General features: G+C 38.6%; 2 protein-coding genes across 5 annotated transcripts in view; both read right to left on the reverse strand.

Annotated features, from left to right (window-relative positions):
• LOC139963849 (alpha-2,8-sialyltransferase 8F-like) overlaps nucleotides 1-2,356 on the reverse strand; it is a 49,520-nt gene extending 47,164 nt beyond the window's left edge. The window contains exon 1 of the mRNA XM_071965048.1: nucleotides 2,231-2,356. Coding sequence (XP_071821149.1) covers nucleotides 2,231-2,235 — 5 coding nt within the window. The 5' untranslated portion in view covers nucleotides 2,236-2,356. The remainder of the gene's footprint in view (nucleotides 1-2,230) is intronic.
• Nucleotides 2,357-9,598: 7,242 nt separating this feature from the next.
• Nucleotides 9,599-20,120, reverse strand: part of LOC139963359 (ATP-binding cassette sub-family A member 2-like) — an 84,782-nt gene continuing 74,260 nt past the window's right edge. For all 4 annotated transcript variants that reach the window (XM_071964030.1, XM_071964029.1, XM_071964028.1 and 1 more), the window contains 6 exons: nucleotides 19,645-19,779; nucleotides 19,010-19,113; nucleotides 18,153-18,351; nucleotides 15,547-15,684; nucleotides 13,469-13,645; nucleotides 9,599-13,020 (listed from right to left, as the gene is read on the reverse strand). In XM_071964030.1, the coding sequence (XP_071820131.1) occupies nucleotides 12,988-13,020; nucleotides 13,469-13,645; nucleotides 15,547-15,684; nucleotides 18,153-18,351; nucleotides 19,010-19,113; nucleotides 19,645-19,779 (786 nt within the window). In that variant the 3' untranslated portion in view covers nucleotides 9,599-12,987. The remainder of the gene's footprint in view (nucleotides 13,021-13,468; nucleotides 13,646-15,546; nucleotides 15,685-18,152; nucleotides 18,352-19,009; nucleotides 19,114-19,644; nucleotides 19,780-20,120) is intronic.

Raw genomic sequence — 20,120 nt, forward strand, 5'->3', positions numbered from 1 at the left:
AATGGAATAGCCTATCTTCCTTCAAAATTGGAACATTGTAGGCCTACTTAATGCAACTCTTCTCATGTAACAAAGGCTCTTATGTATCATTTCTCTGTACACTAAACTACCTCTGGGGTTCCGCGGAAAGAAAGAGAACAGATTTTCTACAAATTTCCAAAAGCCAAAATTTGACAATTTTCCGTACCAAGTAACCATGTATTTATGTATAGCGAATGGCCTAACCACCTCGATGTGTATGAAGCTCATGTTACCTGTTAACATGTTGATGGCCCGAAAAGCGACAAGAATAGTTACCCAAAATATCCATCTCAAAAAGTATCTCAAACAAATCATCCATCTTCAATCTTTACCAAAATGTAAATTATAAGGACCTATTTCTTACATTTTTTGTACTTATAATTCCGTTATGAACAAATACAAATATTACGAAGTTAGTGTTAAACATCCTTGTTCGTTACCTATCTTTAAAATCCATTCAAGTTCAATTAGAAAATGTAATCTTAGCCCTATCAAACTAAGTATATGGTAACAACGTAACTAGTATAGGATTTCTGTTTAACGTATCCAGATTAATGTAAAGAAGTTATAAGATTAAAAACAACTCCAATGATGTTTTTAATCATAAAAAATTGCATTTACTTGTGTATCATTAATTTGAACAACAATATAGACCGCATTCAGAGGCCGGTTCTCAAATGTTACAACATAGCGTTATAGGCCTAATACGACAGCTATGGATTCGGGGCACATGAAAATCTCAGGTTTGTATGTAGTAACGTTTGGGAAATTCCCAGGCGTCGTTTATGAAAATTAGCGGTCGCCTAGTGTTATGTTTTAAAGGCAACCCAGTTGCCGAAATATCATGAACCAGTGGGTAAAAATCACGTAAAGCCGAACGCAGCTAAATGGACAAAAAATAAATAAAGGAGTTTACCCCTGTTGGACCTCGCAAGAGGTCCTACGGGGGATAATATTAAAGTTTTGTAGAATAGACACTTGTTTTCTTTCTAGGGAAAGTTGTCTATTGTTCAATCAGGGAGATGCTGAGAGGTGAAGTATTGTTCAATTAACATTGTATAGAAGCCATAAATAAACATGAGGTCGGAACTGAGGAGCCAATTAGGTAAGGTTTACTAAAGGGGAGGAATTTCTAAGTAAATGGGATTTGGAGACGGAGCGGTTTCTATTGTTTGGGTCGGAAGTGGTTGCTACTTTATCGGAATTTTTTATTTGTTCTTAATGTATAAGTACATCTGGAGTCGGGGGCTAGACCCACTTAGGAAAAGGATTTTCTATTGGGATGAGGCTTTAAGTAATAGTGTTGAAAAAGGAAAGGCTTTGGTTATTTGGGAAGTAAGTTAATGCTATATTGTATTTCAATAGGAGCTAAAGGGAACTAAGACACGGAATATTCTTCATACGATCATATACCGCGAGTACTGTATGTAAACATGGAGCTATAGCTATATATAGCTGTGCGTGTGAACAAAGTTTTATCTGTTGATCATTTGCATATAGCTGACACACTAGCCAAAACAAAGCGAACCACATGTGATAGGTTTAAGATAAGTGGTGTAAGGGAAGCTGAAGCTCGAGACAAGCCCAACCCGACCTGCCCCGCTTGAGGTCGGGCTGGAAATGTAACTTCGCTCTAAGGGCGACTGCTGCCCTAATGTCATATTTCAACCGGGAACTTTTAGGAGTGTACCACCTTTGGTCAATATAGTTTACACAGAGTACAGGAGTGGACACACGACTCGGACATTAAGAATGATTTTTGACCAATGTGTTGAACCAGGGAGCTGGATTCCATCCAGTTCCCTTATTGAAACATGTTGACCCGACTCAAACGAAAGTACTGTATACAGAATAACGTATGAGGCTGTTGAATTCGTTATAGTTCAAACTGAAATCGAAATCTTACATTAAACATTCATTATATAAATATTGTATTGTATAAATATTTTTCCAGAGCATACAAGAGAATGATTACAGCCTTAATAACTACTCAGTAATATTAGCACACAGTATACGCAACAGTGACATAGAGAGTAACACATGCAAGTCGATGTTGCGACAAAACAACCCGCACAAAATCCTAAACATGCAGAACAATGTTGGTCTACTATAGTTGTATATCCTGTCAACAGGATCCACTCCAACAAAAGAAAAAAAAACATAAATACCGATGTTAAATATAATCTACAAAAGAATTACGTAAACTTACGACATTTTTTGGCCTGTTTAGAGCGAATAAAACCATCTATAGGTCCACTGAGACTGTTTGTACCTAAATACGACGCTGTCTTACAGAGCCTGTCATACATGACTCCTGCTGTATATTATCGACAAGAGCGCCATCTGTCGTTCTCACAACAGTTACACATTCTGAGCCAAACAAAGCGAATCCTCAGTTTAAACGCATGATAGCTGCGAAACAATACAATACAATATATACTTATCAGAGTTGTCAACAAGTCCCTAGCTGCAAGTCTCAAGTCAAGTCTCAAGTCTTTTACCAGCAAGTCTCAAGTCAAGTCTCAAGTCACCTTGAAAATTTTGAGCGAGTCTCAAGTCAAGTCTCAAGTCTTTGGAGGTCGAGTCTCGAGTCAAGTCTCAAGTCCCTATGAGCAAGTCCCAAGTCAAGTCTCAAATCTTTGAAGTTTGAATACAATGATGCAGGCTACGAATAATGTAACAGTGTTCCAGGAATTATGTGGTATAAATTAAACAGCCGAATAGCAAAACCGGGGCACACGCCACGGAACAAATTACCTCAAAATTTGCTAGCCACTGTTTTATTGAAAAATGCCAACTTTCAGCCAAACAGCAGCCCTGGATGGAATATTCAACCAAGCCAATGGTAGTTATGGTAACGCCTGTAGTCGTCGTTGGGCGCTCGTAATTCGAGCGTACACGCAGGGCCGTCTTAACGCATGGGCCCACTGGGCCCTGGCCCAGGGCCCCGCGATGTCAGGGGCCCCGCAATCACAGTAACCCCGTGTCTTAATCTGGGAGGAAAACTTATTAAATGGGCCATTATGCCTGATTGAATTCGATACTTGACAACTTGTGACGAGAGTTGGTGAAACACTTGAGAGTTTGACATTAAATATTCAGAACTGAGTTGGCAACCCTGGAATATACAATGGCCCGAAGGCTTACACAGAGAAACTGTTACTCCGTAACTATAAGAAAGAGGAAATTGCCTCAGCCAGGAAAGGCATAAAATTTGAAAACCGTGGGCAATACCTCACTACCAAACCTAAACAAAAGTAACCACCACTTGTGTTCAAGCTCACCTTTACACCCCATATCAAAACCACGCATTTGAAAAAAAAAACACTTTAGAAACATTGGCACTTAATCTCGCAACACGCAACAATTATCCAAACTGTTTCCAAAAGAACCGATTCTAGCCTACAATAGGGCCCAAAATCTCAAAGATTTACTTGTTAACTCAAGGTTTCGTACTAACGAAGAATCAGCTGACTCTCAAGGTTCACACGAAGCTCTTTTAGATGCTCTTATAGCTGCACCATGAGTCCATAAAAACTTGTGCACAGAAAATAGATGCATTTTGAGAATGAGACGCCCAGGCCGAATATAAAATATTCAAAGGCTACTACTGATGAAGCTCCTCCTATGAAGTTTGAAAGCAGAAACCGGTCTAGTTGGTCATAAGAACCCAGTGGCGTAGGAAGGTACTTTTGAGTGGGGGGGGGGGCTGAAGACTGATGGCCGGCCTGGGGGAGGGGTCTAAGGGGAGGGGTGTCCCCCTCCCCTTTGGATTTTTTTTGCATTTCCAGATAGCCTCAGATGCAATTTGGTGCAATATAGCACACTTCAACACCCACTCCATTTTGTAAACTTAATTTTGTATTTTCACCAGGCCTTAGATGCAATTTGGTGCTCCAAATGAGATTGTTTTTCTCATTTGGAAATGAAAAAGGGGTTTTCTGACTTGCGAAGCGGGGGGCGGAATGATACTTCCGCCCCTCCACATTTTTCACTGGGGGGGCTGGCGCCCCCAGCCCCCGGTTCCGACGCCCTTGTAAGAACCTACGCTAGTCTCTCCTACTATTAACAGTACACTCAATTCACCTAATAGGTGCAATTATGTTTCACCATGAGGAGCATGCTATAAGTTCATGTTCCTCGGGCCCTCCCTTAAAAATACTTCATGTTCTTGGCGACTACGTTGCGTTAGATAGTGTAAAACCGCCTACACCTCCCTCTCAGTTGAAAGACTCAACACAAGGGTGTTACAAATGGTAAGTCCAGTATTGTTAGGGAAGGGATGGAGGGCAACTGGAAGATTTCTCTTCTATAATGTATTTCATTTTTTAGGTATATCACGTATGTTGTTCAGCTAAAGTTTTATGCTTTATGCGCGACATAGGGAGGGGTGGTAAATGCAGGCATGTCTATGCTTGAGCGACTGTCAAGGATGTCAATTTTTCACGCAACTTTTTTCGAACTCACTTGATTGATGGGCCCCGCTCCATTGCCGGGCCCAGGGCCCGGTGATCACTTAAGACGGCCCTGCGTACACGAAACCATAATTATTTATTATCGATATCAACTTATGAAGTTATTTAATGATTAGAAAATTGTGAAATACAAACAAGTCTCTAGTAGAAAAACCGAGTCTTTTGAAGGCAAGTCTCAAGTCAAGTCCCAAGTCTTTGCTAACTTTTTGGGCAAGTCTCAAGTCAAGTCCCAAGTCTCTGACAGCCGAGTCTCGAGTCGAGTCTCAAGTCCTAAAATTTGCGACTCGAGTCGGACTCGAGTCCGAGTCCCTGACTCGAGTCCCCAACTCTGATACTTATACAGACTATTTTTAAATGGAATGGAGGTAAACGACGAAGGCAAAACTGTAGGCGTTTGTCACCTGTATAGAACAATACTAGTTATATTTTGGTGACATATGTGCCTTAAGCTAGAGATCAAACATGATGATAACCAACTCGAAATCATTTGTGATTCCTAAGCCAGATCTCGAAAGAGATACCTTAAAACATACTTTGTTAAATGATATGGAGGTAAACGACAAAGACACATGAATATGTATATAGTTAAAATTGTAGTGAGTTGGAAAATCCAAATATATATATATATATATATATAAATGAAAATCGTAATGAGTTGGAAAATCAAGAACAGTGAAAAAACTTCCAGCCTCCACCGGGATTCGAACCCGGGCCTCCCGCTTTGTACGCGGACACCCTAACCAACTAGGCCATGGGCGCTGATTGTATGTCCAGAGGTTCTAAACCGGTAAGGAAGGTCGTAATTCCACTATATGGTTCCGCCAAAGCAGTAGTACATTTGACTATTGAGGGCAACAATGCCCTCTCCTTCCCATTCCAGGGGTACGTTTATCGTACTGTTTATGTTCTTCTGATATATGTACGTGGAATATATATGTGTAAACATATATATAAATATGCCTAAAATTTATTTTTGAAGTTAACCATGTATGTATTTCGCAAGTACAGCATATATATATATGTACGTAATATATTCCGCTTTCTCGCGCCATACTCTGGAAGCATTACGATAATAAGGTAGATAATAAACTACACAAAGTCATGAAGTCTGTATGCATGACAACCAAAAGTGATTCACTAAAATTGATACCATGCCTCCCACATGTGTTTCGATACAACTTATTCAACTTTGAAATTCAGATACAACCAAGTTATTTCACCATCAAGCATGTCCCTATTGAAGTTATGTAGTAGCTATGTGGCCCTATTTTGATTACATAACATGCTGTAATACATTACCTTAAACATCTATAACTACGGAGAGTTTTACAAGCCATCAACTTTCAATAGTCAACCTACGGGAGATTTAAATTTCCATACAACTTGTGACACTCTTCACTCACGATGTTAACATTTCTATGGCTTTCCCTGTTCGTTATGGTTTTGCCGTTGGACGAATTTCCGATGAGTTTCTGCGTGTCTGCAATCCTGCGGTTCTAGCATCCGATACAGCCTTATCAAAAGTATCAAGACAAGTTTTTGGTGAAGATTCGATGACTTGGTAGATTCTGGTTATCTTTAGAACTATTTCCATATACCACTTGACGAGAGGTGTAGCCGCAACAAGATCTTCTTTCCAATCATACTCCCTACCAGACCTCTGCGTGGATTAGACATGATGTTACCATCGCCGATCGCAAACGATTTCTTGCACCGTTTTCAAAGTAGCCTTCGAAGTCAGAAACGGCTCGATGTGGGTAATGTCTGAGATCTGTAGGAATATGTATGCCTTCTTCCTCCAGTAAATTCGAAGACGGTTTTTGGATGAGTGTAAAACACCAGCTGGAAATGTATGGTAGGCGCCGACTCCGTCACAAGTCGCTAATTCGTGTCTTAATAAGCGCAATCGATCTCCCCACAGCTTAGGACATTTCTGGTACATGGTAGAATGGTATACCCTTCGATATCATGGATGTATGAAAAATGGTCACCGCACAGATTCAGGTACATCCGGGTATCTTCGTAGCGGTCCAGCGATCGACGAACCAGACGAGCAGACAGGTATGATGACGGATTGGCATTATGGGCAGTCTTGTCCTCTCGCGTTGAGCTGTTTCCCTCGCCTTCAAGGTTCGCAGTATTTCTTTCCAGAATCAACTCGTACACCACGATGTTCAGTTTGAAAAGAGTCTTTACGTATTGTACAGTTTCGATAATTAACGGTACACCTGAAAGGCTTTCGGTTGAACAGTATACATAATGGTCGTAAATAATTCTTAGCTTTCTTTTCTAAAGCTTTGTCTGCGTCCCCTTTGTGGTATAACGCCAAACACCCGAAAGGACACACATTGTCATCGTACCTGTGATTATTGTGTCTATCTCTGTCCAGGCTCACGATGGTTTTTATTTGCTATTGAAAAAGTCTGGTAGCGTGGTAGCACCTCTGGACGAGTGACGCATTGAATTGTGAAACAAAGAACATGGCATTCGTCACCATTTCTACCACCCGTCTCGGGTTGGTTTGGAAGTTCTCTCGGTCGGTGGCTATAGAACAGGTTCCTTGAAGAATCGGGTATTATGGGAGACATGTAGTAGTATTGTAGCCCGCATGTTTCGAATAAAGCCAATTCCAACGTTTATCTTGAACTTGAACCGTCGTTTGATTTTCGAGTATAGCTAGTTTGTTACATAAACGAGTTCTTCAGTGGTCATCGTCTGTAGACGGATTAAAACTCAGTTTCAGTTTACCCTTCGTTTGGAATTTGGTGCTATTTTCCGACCAATGAATTTATAGAGATTTGTTTGAATCTAGAACATCACAATTGTCCAAACCCCTAAACTATCTGGCAAGACGAGATTCTCAGATTACAGTAACCACTGTAAATCTTAAAACTTTGTACCCCAGTAAAAAAACTGGACTGTACTGATAATTCGGTAGGATATGCTATTAGGTTTACAATAAGAACTGAGCCTATGTGTAATTCGTAAAACTGACTAACTTTACTCAACATTGTACCGACACACAACTGAATTACATAACACAGCTGTCAATACTAGAGCTTTTGCACTCTTTAAAATAGATCCACATACCAATTGAGTAATTCATCAAAGTATTGCTTTTTTTTTGGCTTTTCATAATTTGACCTTTACTGAGCTGAAATGACCTTTGCCCTCCACAGAAACAATGAGTTCAAGTCTATCTATCGAACGGTTTGTGAGTTATCGCGTTTATAAGGTTTTCTGACTGTGACATATATGTTGACCTCATATGACCTTTCAACTCTGCAGGAAGCAATAGGGTACATTTACTTCATGAGGTGCATCCATGTGCTAAATATGAAGTTCACCCACCTTATAGTTTTGAGTAAACATGTTTTCAAGCCGATGCGTCACACACGTGCGCGCGCACTCGCACGCCCGCCATCACCATCTCGAAGATTCATTTTGCCTCCGGCAAGCATTCAACCTTTAAACGAGAGGAGACACGTGCTGACACTCTCAACAGTGGCTACGTCCCTGTACATATTAACAATGTAACACAAATACACAATAGTACGTTTGGGTAAGTATACGCAAGTATATCATATTTCATGACCCAACTGGGGATTTTTTTGTTATTAAGACAATCCAGTACCATACGACACACGAAACTTTGACTACAAGTGCCAATTATTGAATCAAAGTTAACTTGTTTGGAGAAATCTCGTTCTATGCTTAGTACGACAAACGAGAGAAAACCTGACCAGAGCAGATTACGCCGTGCTATAGAAACAAGCAGCCTATATAGTATAATGATATCATTTTCTTTTGCAAATTATTTATTTTAGTTAAAATAATTAACCAGGTGGTTTCGATGATGTAACATGAGCAGTTTTCTTCATGCATATGACATAATGTATAGTGAGGGTGTACAACATACTTGATCTTAGTAATACAGTGAAAAGCAGTGTGATGTGACAAACAATAAATTCACAATGACACAGGCTGTCCTGAAACGATCATTGACCTCAACAAAAGGCTTCTTGTACTACATTTAACATACTAAATATGACATCTGTCCTCGTTGAAATATTATGTAAAACATGTTTTTCACAATTTGACCCCTGTGAACTCAAACGACCATTGACCTCCGCCCACAACATTAGGCTTCTTGTACACACTGTGGTACAATTACATACTAAATATGCGATCTGTCCAAGCTTCCCTTGCGATATTGTTTAGGATGATGTGTTAGTGTGGAAAGACAGGTAAGAGGGGAGTGAAGTAAATGTTTGGCGTTTGTTGAATTCAAATGACCTTTGACCTCCACAAAAAAAATAGGCTTCTTTACTCAATGTGGTTCTTCTACACCAAATATGAGGTCTGCCCAAGCTTCCCTTCTTGAGATATAGTGTTTACAAGATTTATGCAATTGGCCGCTGGTGATCCCAAATGACCTTTGACCTACACCAAAAGTTACAGGCTTCCTGTACTCAATAAGACAAAATATTAAATCAGTCTCAGCTTCCCTTCTTTCTGATATCGTGTTACAAGCTATAGGCGTCACAAACGCAACCTCGATCACACATGTGCGCCATCATGGATAGCCTACAAAGGTTACGATTATCATCGAAACCAAAAAAAGCAGTTCTGAGTCAAAACTCGCTATTCAAAGGCCCTTCGCATGGCTAACGTCGTTAGCAAATTGGTTACAGTTAGACGATGGGAAACGTCACATTCACTAAACAGCCGTGTAGGAATCACCTGACTGACATGTAACAGGATTGTAAGGTGGGGAATGACTGTGTGCCGGTTGCAATGTGCAGTACTGGGGAACCCCATGCACTCCGGTAAAATTGACATTTTAGACGTGCAATGGCGCATTCTGAAGCATGTTTAGGTTACGAATTAGATCTATAAGCAAGGCTGTTTTCAGTTTTAATGGGGTTGGGGAGGGGGGCGGGGGGGTTAAAGAGTGTGTTATAGTATAACCAACAACCCCCTCCCTCCCCCTCCCTCCCCTCCATCCCCTCCCCCTCCATCCCCTCCCCCTCCCTCCCCACCCAAGCACAACTGTGTAATGTTAAGATTGCCAATACAATAATGAAAGAAGGAGACTCATATTCAGTATAACAGATGTTGGCTGATTATTATTATTATTATCATTATTATTACTGGCAATATATTGCATAGCAACAAAAAGAAAAAAAAAGCATTTCATCAATAAATTAAAGAATTCGTAACCAAAGGGAGTGAACTTTCTGGAGTCATTTCTGTAATATAACATCATAGCATTTCAAAGAAACATAGGTGTTAATAGGCAAACAACATCATAGCATTTCAAGGAAATAAAGGGTTCTGAGAGGCAGTAACACGTTGCATTTCAAGGAAACATAACTGTTGAGAGACATACAACCACATAGCATTTCAAGGAAATATAGGTGTTAATAGGCATACAACATCATAGCATTTCAAGGAAATATAGGTGTTGAGAGGCATTTCAAGAGTAATGAATGACAGCTTTGATTCAAACGCAAAAATGAAATGCCAGGTGAGACAATACAACCAACAATTACGGTGAGACTATAAACACCAGTGGTGTTACAATCAGGTTGTCTCAACAATTACGATGAGACTAGAAACACCAGTGGTGTTACAATCAGGTTGTCTCAACAATTACGGTGAGACTAGAAACACCAGTGGTGTTACAATCAGGTTGTCTCAACACTTACGGTGAGACTAGAAACACCAGTGGTGATACGATCAGGTTGTCTCAACAATTACGGTGAGACTAGAAACGCCAGTGGTGTTACGATCAGGTTGTCTCAACAATTACGGTGAGACTAGAAACGCCAGTGGTGTTACAATCAGGTTGTCTCAACAATTACGGTGAGACTATAAACACCAGTGGTGTTACAATCAGGTTGTCTCAACAATTACGGTGAGACTAGAAACAACAGTGGTGTTACAATCAGGTTGTCTTAACAATTACGGTGAGACTAGAAACACCAGTGGTGTTACAATCAGGTTGTCTCAACAATTACAGTGAGACTAGAAACACCAGTGGTGTTGCAATCAGGTTGTCTTAATGTCAATCTCATGTTCAAAAACCTCATCTTTCAAATCCTTCGGAAGATCTCCATTTTATATCAAGTATGCAGCATGGTATTGTTAGAAGGGATCATGAGTGTCCACACCTGTGCAGTTGTTAACAAGGAACCACTTATTATTACAAAATAATGGACTTATTACTATAAAATAACTTACTAATAATGCCTAATGGACTTATAAATATAACATAATGGACTTCCACTTCTATCACACACTCCATATTAGATACTCTTTATAAAGATCCTGTTAACAGGCTTCATCTTCTACACTACACAACATGCAAAAAAAAAAAAAATCAAGACATACTCAACAGACAGTTGTAGACTTAGCTTCATATTTAATAAATTAATATATAAGGGGATTTTACCTTGGAAGTTCTGATGAGCAACAAGGGGAGGGGGGGAGGGGGGCATGGGGTACAGCCATGAGGCCATAGGTTAAATAGGGAGCCTGAATATGGGATAGAAAATCATGTTTTCAGAATGAGGATGTAAATGGGACCTCCCAAACTCCCTGTACACTTCCCCCAATGATTATAAATGCCCAACAGTGCACATAGTTCCAGTTACCAGGTAAGGAACACAATGTAGGGTGTAGCAGGACAAACAGCAAGACAGGGGCACAGTGCCCCTTCTAGGGGCAGGCAGAACCTATTTTCTAAAAAAATTGTTTGGGGGGTGGCCAGACATAATTCAGAAGAGATTCAAAATCATGTTTACTTCTTTGGTGGAGGGGGGTCGTATAAATTGTTTAATTTCTGCATTCCCTCTTAATAACATAATTTGGTTTTTAGATCTCTCTTTTTCCCTCCTCCTCCTTCTTCCTCCTCCTCCTCCTTCTTCCTCCTCCTCCTCCTCCTTCTCCTCCTCCTCTACCTCCTCCAGGAAGAGGGTAGTCATGATGCAATTATAAATGACAAAAGACAGAATTGACTCATCCCAGGTGCCCAACTTTCCAAAAAGAGAACATTTTTGAGAGGTAAGAAAGAGCATATCCTAAAAACAGATTCGGGGGGTTCCACAACAAAAAAAATAATACAAAATAAAATGAAGATACATAAAGGGTTTCTTTGGAATAGTACATGTGTCAACATGTTGAAGATATAGTCAACTTGCATGCATTACCGTAATAGCGAACAAAACGAAATACAACCAACTGCAGTAGTACGGACACACACAAGGCAATGGTACAACTTATTTGCAGCATTCATAAGCAAAGGAATTTAAAGTAAATTAAGTCACGTTTTGCAACTCAAATTGAAGATATGACTTAATAGCTAATAGCCTTTTTAGCCTAACGACAGTCTACATCGATTGCTTGTTTTAAGTATCATTTATAGTGAGTGATATCACCAAATGATCCTCTTATATAAGAACTCCTTATATATCAATAATAGTAGAACTCCTTATATATCAATAATAGTAGAACTCCTTATATATCAATAATAGTAGAACTCCTTATATATCAATAATAGTAGAACTCCTTATATATCAATAATAGTAGAACTCCTTATATATCAATAATAGTAGAACTCCTTATTTATCAATAATAGTAGAACTCCTTATACATCAAAGATAGCAAGAACTCCTTATATATCAATAATAATAGAACTCCTTATACATCAATCATAGTAGAACTCCTTATATACCATATTAGAACTCCTTATATACCATATTAGAACTCCTTATATATCAATAATCATAGAGCTCCTTATATATCAATAATAATAGAACTCCTTATATATCAATAATAATAGAACTCCTTATATATCAATAATAGTATTGGAACTCCTTATATACCAAAGACATTAAGAGCTCCATACATTTCATGGTAGTAGAATTTCTACAATCTATTGTATTTCAAAGATAGTAACAGGCCCCTCATCTCATAGAGTAAACGAGACCAACTGTTTGTAAATAAATTAGGTATTTCATCAAAATATTTATTTCTTCCCATAGTCTTCTGTTTTCGTCGGTAATCGGGAGGAGGCATGACCCCAATTAGCAGACAGTGTGTCCAACATTGGCAGACAGCCATAGTTTTGCTACCAGGAGACCCTCTCCTGTGATTGGTCGCTCTAATATAGCCCTAATTTAATGTCTTTACTTTGCATCTTGCCCCTGTTTCATTTCTTGGGCCATTTTTGCTGCGGTTAACTTACAGAGAAGTTTTTATGAAAGACAAATGAAACTCAGAAGAAGAAGAAGAAGAAGCCATCCACAATTGAGCTCTTTTCCCGTTTTCTTGGGATCGTCATGGAAACCAGGAAAGTTCTCCTTTTCACCTCTTACTACCGTCAGACGAGTAACAACCAATCTATCCTACTTCCCGATGCTAATTTTGCAGGCCACGATTGGCTTCATTGCTGTACAGTTTCACTGGAGCACGACCTTCGCACTTCTCATTCTTCCAGGTCAAAGGTCAGCCTCGAGTCCTGAAAAAATGAAAAGAATATCTTACACAATTTATAAAAAAAAAATTTTCATATTATGAAGATGATCCTCTTTTAGGGTGAATAATATGCAAGCTACAAACTTCAATCTTTTACAAACAGGATTTTTTTTCTCACTATATAGCTTTTTCCGCATTCCTTTATTTTTGCACAGTATTTTTGTATCACCATAGATTCGATGTATTTTTCTATCCTATTATAGGTTTTATTTTGTATACCTTTTAGGCGATATTTTTCTACTATTTGCTTTTGAATGTTTCCTGTATTTTAAATGATTCCTGTATATTAATTGTTTCAATTCCTGTAAAGCGCTTCGAGTAGCGTTGCTGATGAGCGTGCTATATAAGTACTATGTTATTATTTGTATTATTATTATTTATTTTCGGTCTTTCTGTACTATAATACTCCACAGAGGTAAACATTTGCTGACCTTGAACGTTGCATACTGTAAGAGGAATTCCTCGTCGTCGTCCTCGGTTTCGTCCAGACAGAGGTCACTCTCATCCAGGGTCTTATCCTGATGGTGTCTCCATCTGAACCTTTTCGTATCATCTTTCAACACTTCTTCCTGCTGGTCCATTTGCTCTTTGGCAAAATTGACAAAAACCTGTAAAGTTTTAAAAAATTTCATCAAAAATGTTAGACAGTATTTCCTGCTCTGACTAACGACAGATTAACCTTAACGAGCTATCCCTACCGATTGGAGATGCTCCCCCACAACAAAAGTCATTTTAATTAAAAAAACAACATAAAATAAAACTGTTAGCAAACTGCTTATCCACTAGAGAGCCTGTGTAATAGAAAGTGTAAAAGTAAGTTGGCCTGACGTTTCGATCCTAGCAGGATCTTCTGCAGACGCTAAATGACAAGTAACAGTAACAGAAGGGACAAAAAAAACATGCACAGAATACAGACAGGTTAATGAGCACGGTGAACACAATGAGATAGATTGTTTATAATTAAAAATTAGATTGTTTATAATTAGATTGTTTATAATTGTTTATAATTAAAAAACAATTAGTTTCAAACAATCAGTGTTGAATCATGCCAGAGGGAGGAAGCCATGAAATAACAGACATGAAGCTAATGAGCAGACAATGTCTTCACTTTGTAAACAAAAAAATCTTTACAAGAAAAAAAAGGAATCATTTTGCGCTGGGGAGCAGATTCAAACAGTTTTACATGATGTATCGCGTATTGTTTAAACAAAGATCCAATGAGAACCCTCACAAAATGACAGGTTAATGAGCACAGTGAACACAATGAGATAGATTGTTTATAATTAAACATTAGATTGTTTATAATTGTTTATAATTAGATTGTTTATAATTGTTTATAATTAAAAAAACAATTAGTTTCAAACAATCAGTGTTGAATCATGTCAGAGGGAGGAAGCCATGAAATAACAGACATGAAGCTAATGAGCAGGCAATGTCTTCACTTTGTAAACAAAAAAATCTTTACAAGAAAAAAAGGAATCATTTCGCGCTGGGGAGCAGATTCAAACAGTTTTACATGATGTATCGCGTATTGTTTAAACAAAGATCCAATGAGAACCCTCACAAAATGTCTTCGCTCAAAGATCGCGATTTAATTTGAAACAAGTTTATCTTGTTGGGACATATTTACAATTCGGTTAATACATTAGTACCATTTGGCCCCTTGTCTAAACTTGTTTTCCAATTGTTTTTTTGTTCTTGTAAACCGACCAGAAACATACTATCGCATACTTTTCTAGATCTGCAAATAGAGAACGCACCACTTTCAAATCAAACTTATAGAACGAAAGACTTTCTGCCTCACATAGTTGGTAAACTCACTGATTAGAAGTCAAAAATACAAACCTGGCACAAAATGAGACAGCTTTATATGGTCGTCCGGTTGATGGAATGATTTTTATTTTATGTAACTTAAATAGTTAGCATATATGCTTTACAAAAATGAATTACAAAGAAACCTAAACCTAGTTAAAGTTATCTAAGGTCTACAGTAGGGTTTCCCTAACTTTATCCCCCCACGAGCCGCTGTGGATGTCAGAGTTGTCCACGAACCCCCAACTTTTCGAGACACGATCTGAGTCATTATTATATTATTATTATTATAATCCCCATAACAGTGCTTCATTAAAGATCAAGTTCATAGTGTAATATTGTCCTGTCATGCTGTAAACCAACTTCATCAAAGTCATGCGGCCTGTGTCTGCTTCATAATTCAGTTATTTATCATATGCACGGTACAGTACTACTATGGTAACATATGCGTATGGAATGCGAAAAGATTTTGTCGATAGGTATGACTTTAGTACATTACTAAATTACATGATATATCAGATTTTAGTTCAACAAAAAGTACTCTAGTTTTGACTTTCAGATACGTCTCACTGGGATGGATTCACGCACCCCTGGGGGTTCATGCACCCCAGATAGGGAACCCCTAGTCTACAGGATACCTTTCATGTGAATCTTAATGAATAATTGGCAGCTACTGCTGACAGAAGCTACTACTCACGTTATCTAAGGTCGTCTGACTGACGGAGTAGTCTTCTATACTTAACATTTCTTTGATGTCTTCTAGCTTGGTGAATAATTCCTCAAGATTTACATGAACTAATTTCATGCTGTATTGCACAACGTTGTAATGCTCTTCCTGCAGAGAAAGACAAAACAAAACAATACAAAACAAAATACAACAAGAGCATCAATGACGCAGTATCTCAATACTGGAAGTTCTAATTTCGATTCCTAGTTTCTTATCTTTGCTCTGTCTCTACAATTATCAATATCAATCATGGTACAACAAATATAAAACTTGCATTTACGCTACTTTGCCACGAATAGTCTCTGCAGGTTACACTTCATCCTGCGAGTGTTGCCTTTAGCGCTCATTGCCTGTTTGTCGAGAGAACGGCGTTGCAAGGTTTAGTAATGTCATAGAAAATTTAAGAACATTTTTTATGTGGTATCCTTCATCTTGGGTCAGTCTCTGTTGGACTTTTTGGTCATATAGTTTGACGTCAATGACAACAGTCAAATAAGAAGAGGCGAACAACTCGACCATATTCTGGATGCCCGCCTTGAGAAAGCTAGGCCTATCGACCTACTGTACGATACTGTAGACTGTAGTGGTGACTACCATCAAAACTGTGTACACTTCCAAGTATCAAAACAACCCACGTTTTTCTGTCTCAATTATTTTGACATGAAGACTTCATGGATTTACGACTTGGAAAAAAATAATGTACAAGTAGATTACCAGCTTTTACTTGAAAGTGATGGGTGGCCTCCTCCTCCCCTAATAGCCACCCCAGTTCCTCTCCATTTTAGTATTTTCTTTTAATTCTTTATATATTTGATGTCAAACATCACAGGTTCAAAAGAAAGCTAAACATACTTCTTATAACCTAATAGTTATACATCTTATATCCTTATAAATAAAACATAACCTTATACAATTTTTATGTCTTATAAAAGCTGTGATGCTATGGCCGGCTCCTCTTTTATACATACTCCAGTGAAAATAAAATGTGATAGATTATTATTTTTGTTTTTAATTCTTTTTTTTGGGGGGGGGAGGGGGGTTATAGAAATATGCCAAACAAGCTGTTAATTCATAATGATGCTTCATTCTAGAAATGCACAATATACACTCTATTCCAAATGAATAGTTGTTGTATTATCCCATTAACATTATGTTAAAATTATGGCGTCACAGTTTATATATAAGTTGGAAACTTAACTTAATTAAAACACACTGTAAGGCAATCAAACAAACTTACCCTGGCCCAAAACTGCCTGAACGCCACCAGTAAAATGCTAATGTGGCTATTACTAAATGAAGGCCTAATATAGGATGCACTTGGCCTAGCCTAAGTATCCTTCAGTAATTATACAAAAATACCTCATGGGCAATCAAACAAACTTATCATGACTCTTCCTCTGAAAAAACTACCTGAACACCAGTACAATCCTTAAATGGATATTACTAAAACCATGGAGCTATAAACAGATGAAGTCCTAATATAAATTAAATGCAGTACAACAATGTGTATATGGAATTAGTGTGCAATACACTACCAGTACCAGCAGCGTATCTCACAACAGTACAGAAAATTGGTCGCGAGGGTAGCCATTTTCGTATGTCTAACATGTAGCTGCCATGAGTCATAGCCAATCTGCTACAAACCAGACTTGGAGGTGGGGCTTAATCATCAAAAACAAGGAAACAAGTTCCTTACAAACAAGTTTTGGAGCGTGTGCAAAAAAGGCTTGTTTCAAATGTGTTTTAGCCCGATTTGGCCAAATTTGGACATAAATCGGTGAAAAAGTCATAGAATGAGATACAATTCTGGAATAAAAAATAGTAACTTTTGTTGGCCTATATGATATATGCTTGCTCTGGAAACTCCAGCGAAAAAGAACTTTGTATGAAGACGCTGAAAATTTTTTAAGAGAAAAGAGAGTCCCATTTACTGTTACAATATCTCTATACATGTAATGTATTGAGATAACAAAACAAAAAGAAGAAAGAATTGTTAAAAGAACAAAAGACAAGTTTGATAAAATCAACGCTCTGTTGATTCGTTTTCTCAGAACTTAGAATGCCATTTGAGATTGTGCGACCGTCTTTGAAAGTACCTGCCGGACTTCCAGGGACCAGTCATTGATATTAATTACAGGCGCATAGCCAAGGGGGGGGGGCGAAGGGGGCAGCCGCCCCCCCCCCCTTAAGCATATTTTGTAAAAAATTTTAATATATTTTTATGATATCGCTAGTAATTTCAAAAGAGAAAATGCTAAGATGCAACTTAGAAGGCGTCGGAAGTGCCATTTCCAGCGATCTGGGAGGCATTTTACTTTAATTATGATTTTTAGTTTCATGATACTAGATAGTCATATGTGTGCAGGATGGGGAAGCAGAACGTCTCTTGATGTCAGGGGTAGCTATTCAAACTTACACACAGTCTCACGTTTACATCTATATATGAATATTACTTTCATGGTGTTATAAACAGGTACAGAACAGTTTGAAGTACATTGTTTGCACTCAACCATAATTCATACAACTGACTTTAATGTTATAATAAGTGTTGTCTAAATATTAGAGATTTTCTTTACCTTGAGTTCCGCTTTTGGAAATGTGTGACTGAACCACTGAGAGACCTGCGATAAGTTGGGCCTGTCTCCCTTGATCTTCAGAGTTATGGTGTAACCGTCACCAAATCTGTTTTTTAAGTGTTGGGTACTCCCTAGACATTTAAACCTGGCGTTGACCATGATGGCCATACGGTTACAGAGGGCTTCGCATTCCTCCATACTGTACGGACAAAGAGATTAGAAAAAAGAGCAGTTGGCATCAGCTGGTGTTAGAAGAGCACTTTTAAACGAAGACATGAGGGAAAGATGCAACAACAGCGATAAACAATTGGATATTAAGAAACTATTCAATAAGATTGCAATTTTGCTGAGATTATATACAAAGACAGGGAAACAGGTTGAAGTATACACCTTTGATTCTTCTCCAGCTTAGAGCTGTAGTTATATTTTAATTATTTTGGATGCAAACAGAAGCAGTAAATGGAAGCTATGCCAGTATTAAAGAAGTGTTTGTACCTTTCCAGCTTTCCATCTAACAAGTGACAATACATAAACAAAACATTAATTGAAGACCCAATCAGTTAAAGGGTGCTGTACCACACTACGTACTAACTTGCCTTACAGAAGGCCGTACACTGGATGCCAGGGCTGAAAGCGACCCACCTTAAAGTAATTGTCCTGACCCAGTTTTTATTTTAATAGTTGTAAAGACCCATAGCCTTCAACTGACGCCCAACCACACCCTCCTCCCACACATTGAACACCTGAACAGCTCACACGATATCCTTGTTAACGCAACAGTGTTGAATCCAGCATCCCACTGACAGCTTAAGTTAAAATCCCAATTAGCTGATTAAAAGATTTCCTTGTTTTCTTACCTATGAGATGTTAACACCACCGACTTGCCTTCTTTGACGATCCTTTGTATTACCTTCCATAGAAATTGTCTGGAATGTGGATCCATGCCCGTTGTGGGCTCATCCTGTAACAAAGTATTCGGATATTGCTACATTGTATTCTGTATGTTCAAATTCAAATATCAGGTTTACCCATGAGACTAGCAACAGCAGTTTACCCGTGAGACTAGCAACAGCAGTTTACCCATGAGACTAGCAACAGCAGTTTATCCATGAGACTAGCAACAGCAGTTTAACCATGAGACTAGCAACAGCAGTTTACCCATGAGACTAGCATCAGTATTTTACCCTTGATGAGACTAGCAACAGCAGTTACCCATGAGACTAGCAACAGCACATGAGACTAGCAACAGCAGTTTACCCTTGAGACTAGCAACAGCACATGAGACTAGCAACAGCAATTTACCCTTGAGACTAGCAACAGCACATGAGACTAGCAACAGCAGTTTACCCATGAGACTAGCAACAGCACATGAGACTAGCAACAGCACATGAGACTAGCAACATCGGTCTACAAGTGTTCATAACGTTCCAACCATCTGTGTTAATATCTGCTTACAAGCAACCAATCAGAGATCGCATAGTGACTGACTCACCATGAAGATGACTGGAGGATACCCAATCAGGGCTATGGCAGTCGATAGCTTCCTCTTATTTCCTCCACTATAAAGACCTGACGGAACATCCGCATACTCTGATAATGCTAGTTTTTGAATTGCCCAGTTAACAACCTGCGGGGAAATAAACACATTGACAATTTCTACCTGTAAGTTGCATAAAAAATCAATGAATAAACATGAAACAAACTTTCTCTCCTCTCCGTGTAAAACCACATTAAGAATCGATGCATAATAATCATATCAAACTTTCATCTTCTCTCCTTATTAATTTCTTTCAAGAATCAATGAATAAACATAACCCAACCTTGCCCTATCATCCAGCTTCAATTCAAATATTCACACCTTGGCTAGGAAATATCCATAGGAAATGTGTTTCTTTGTGAAGGACATATCCATAGGAAGTGTGTTCGTTTGGTCATAGAAATGCACTTTCAAGCGGATATATCCTATAC

This window comes from Apostichopus japonicus, chromosome 22, assembly GCF_037975245.1.
Source record: "Apostichopus japonicus isolate 1M-3 chromosome 22, ASM3797524v1, whole genome shotgun sequence".
NCBI lineage: Eukaryota > Metazoa > Echinodermata > Holothuroidea > Aspidochirotida > Stichopodidae > Apostichopus > Apostichopus japonicus.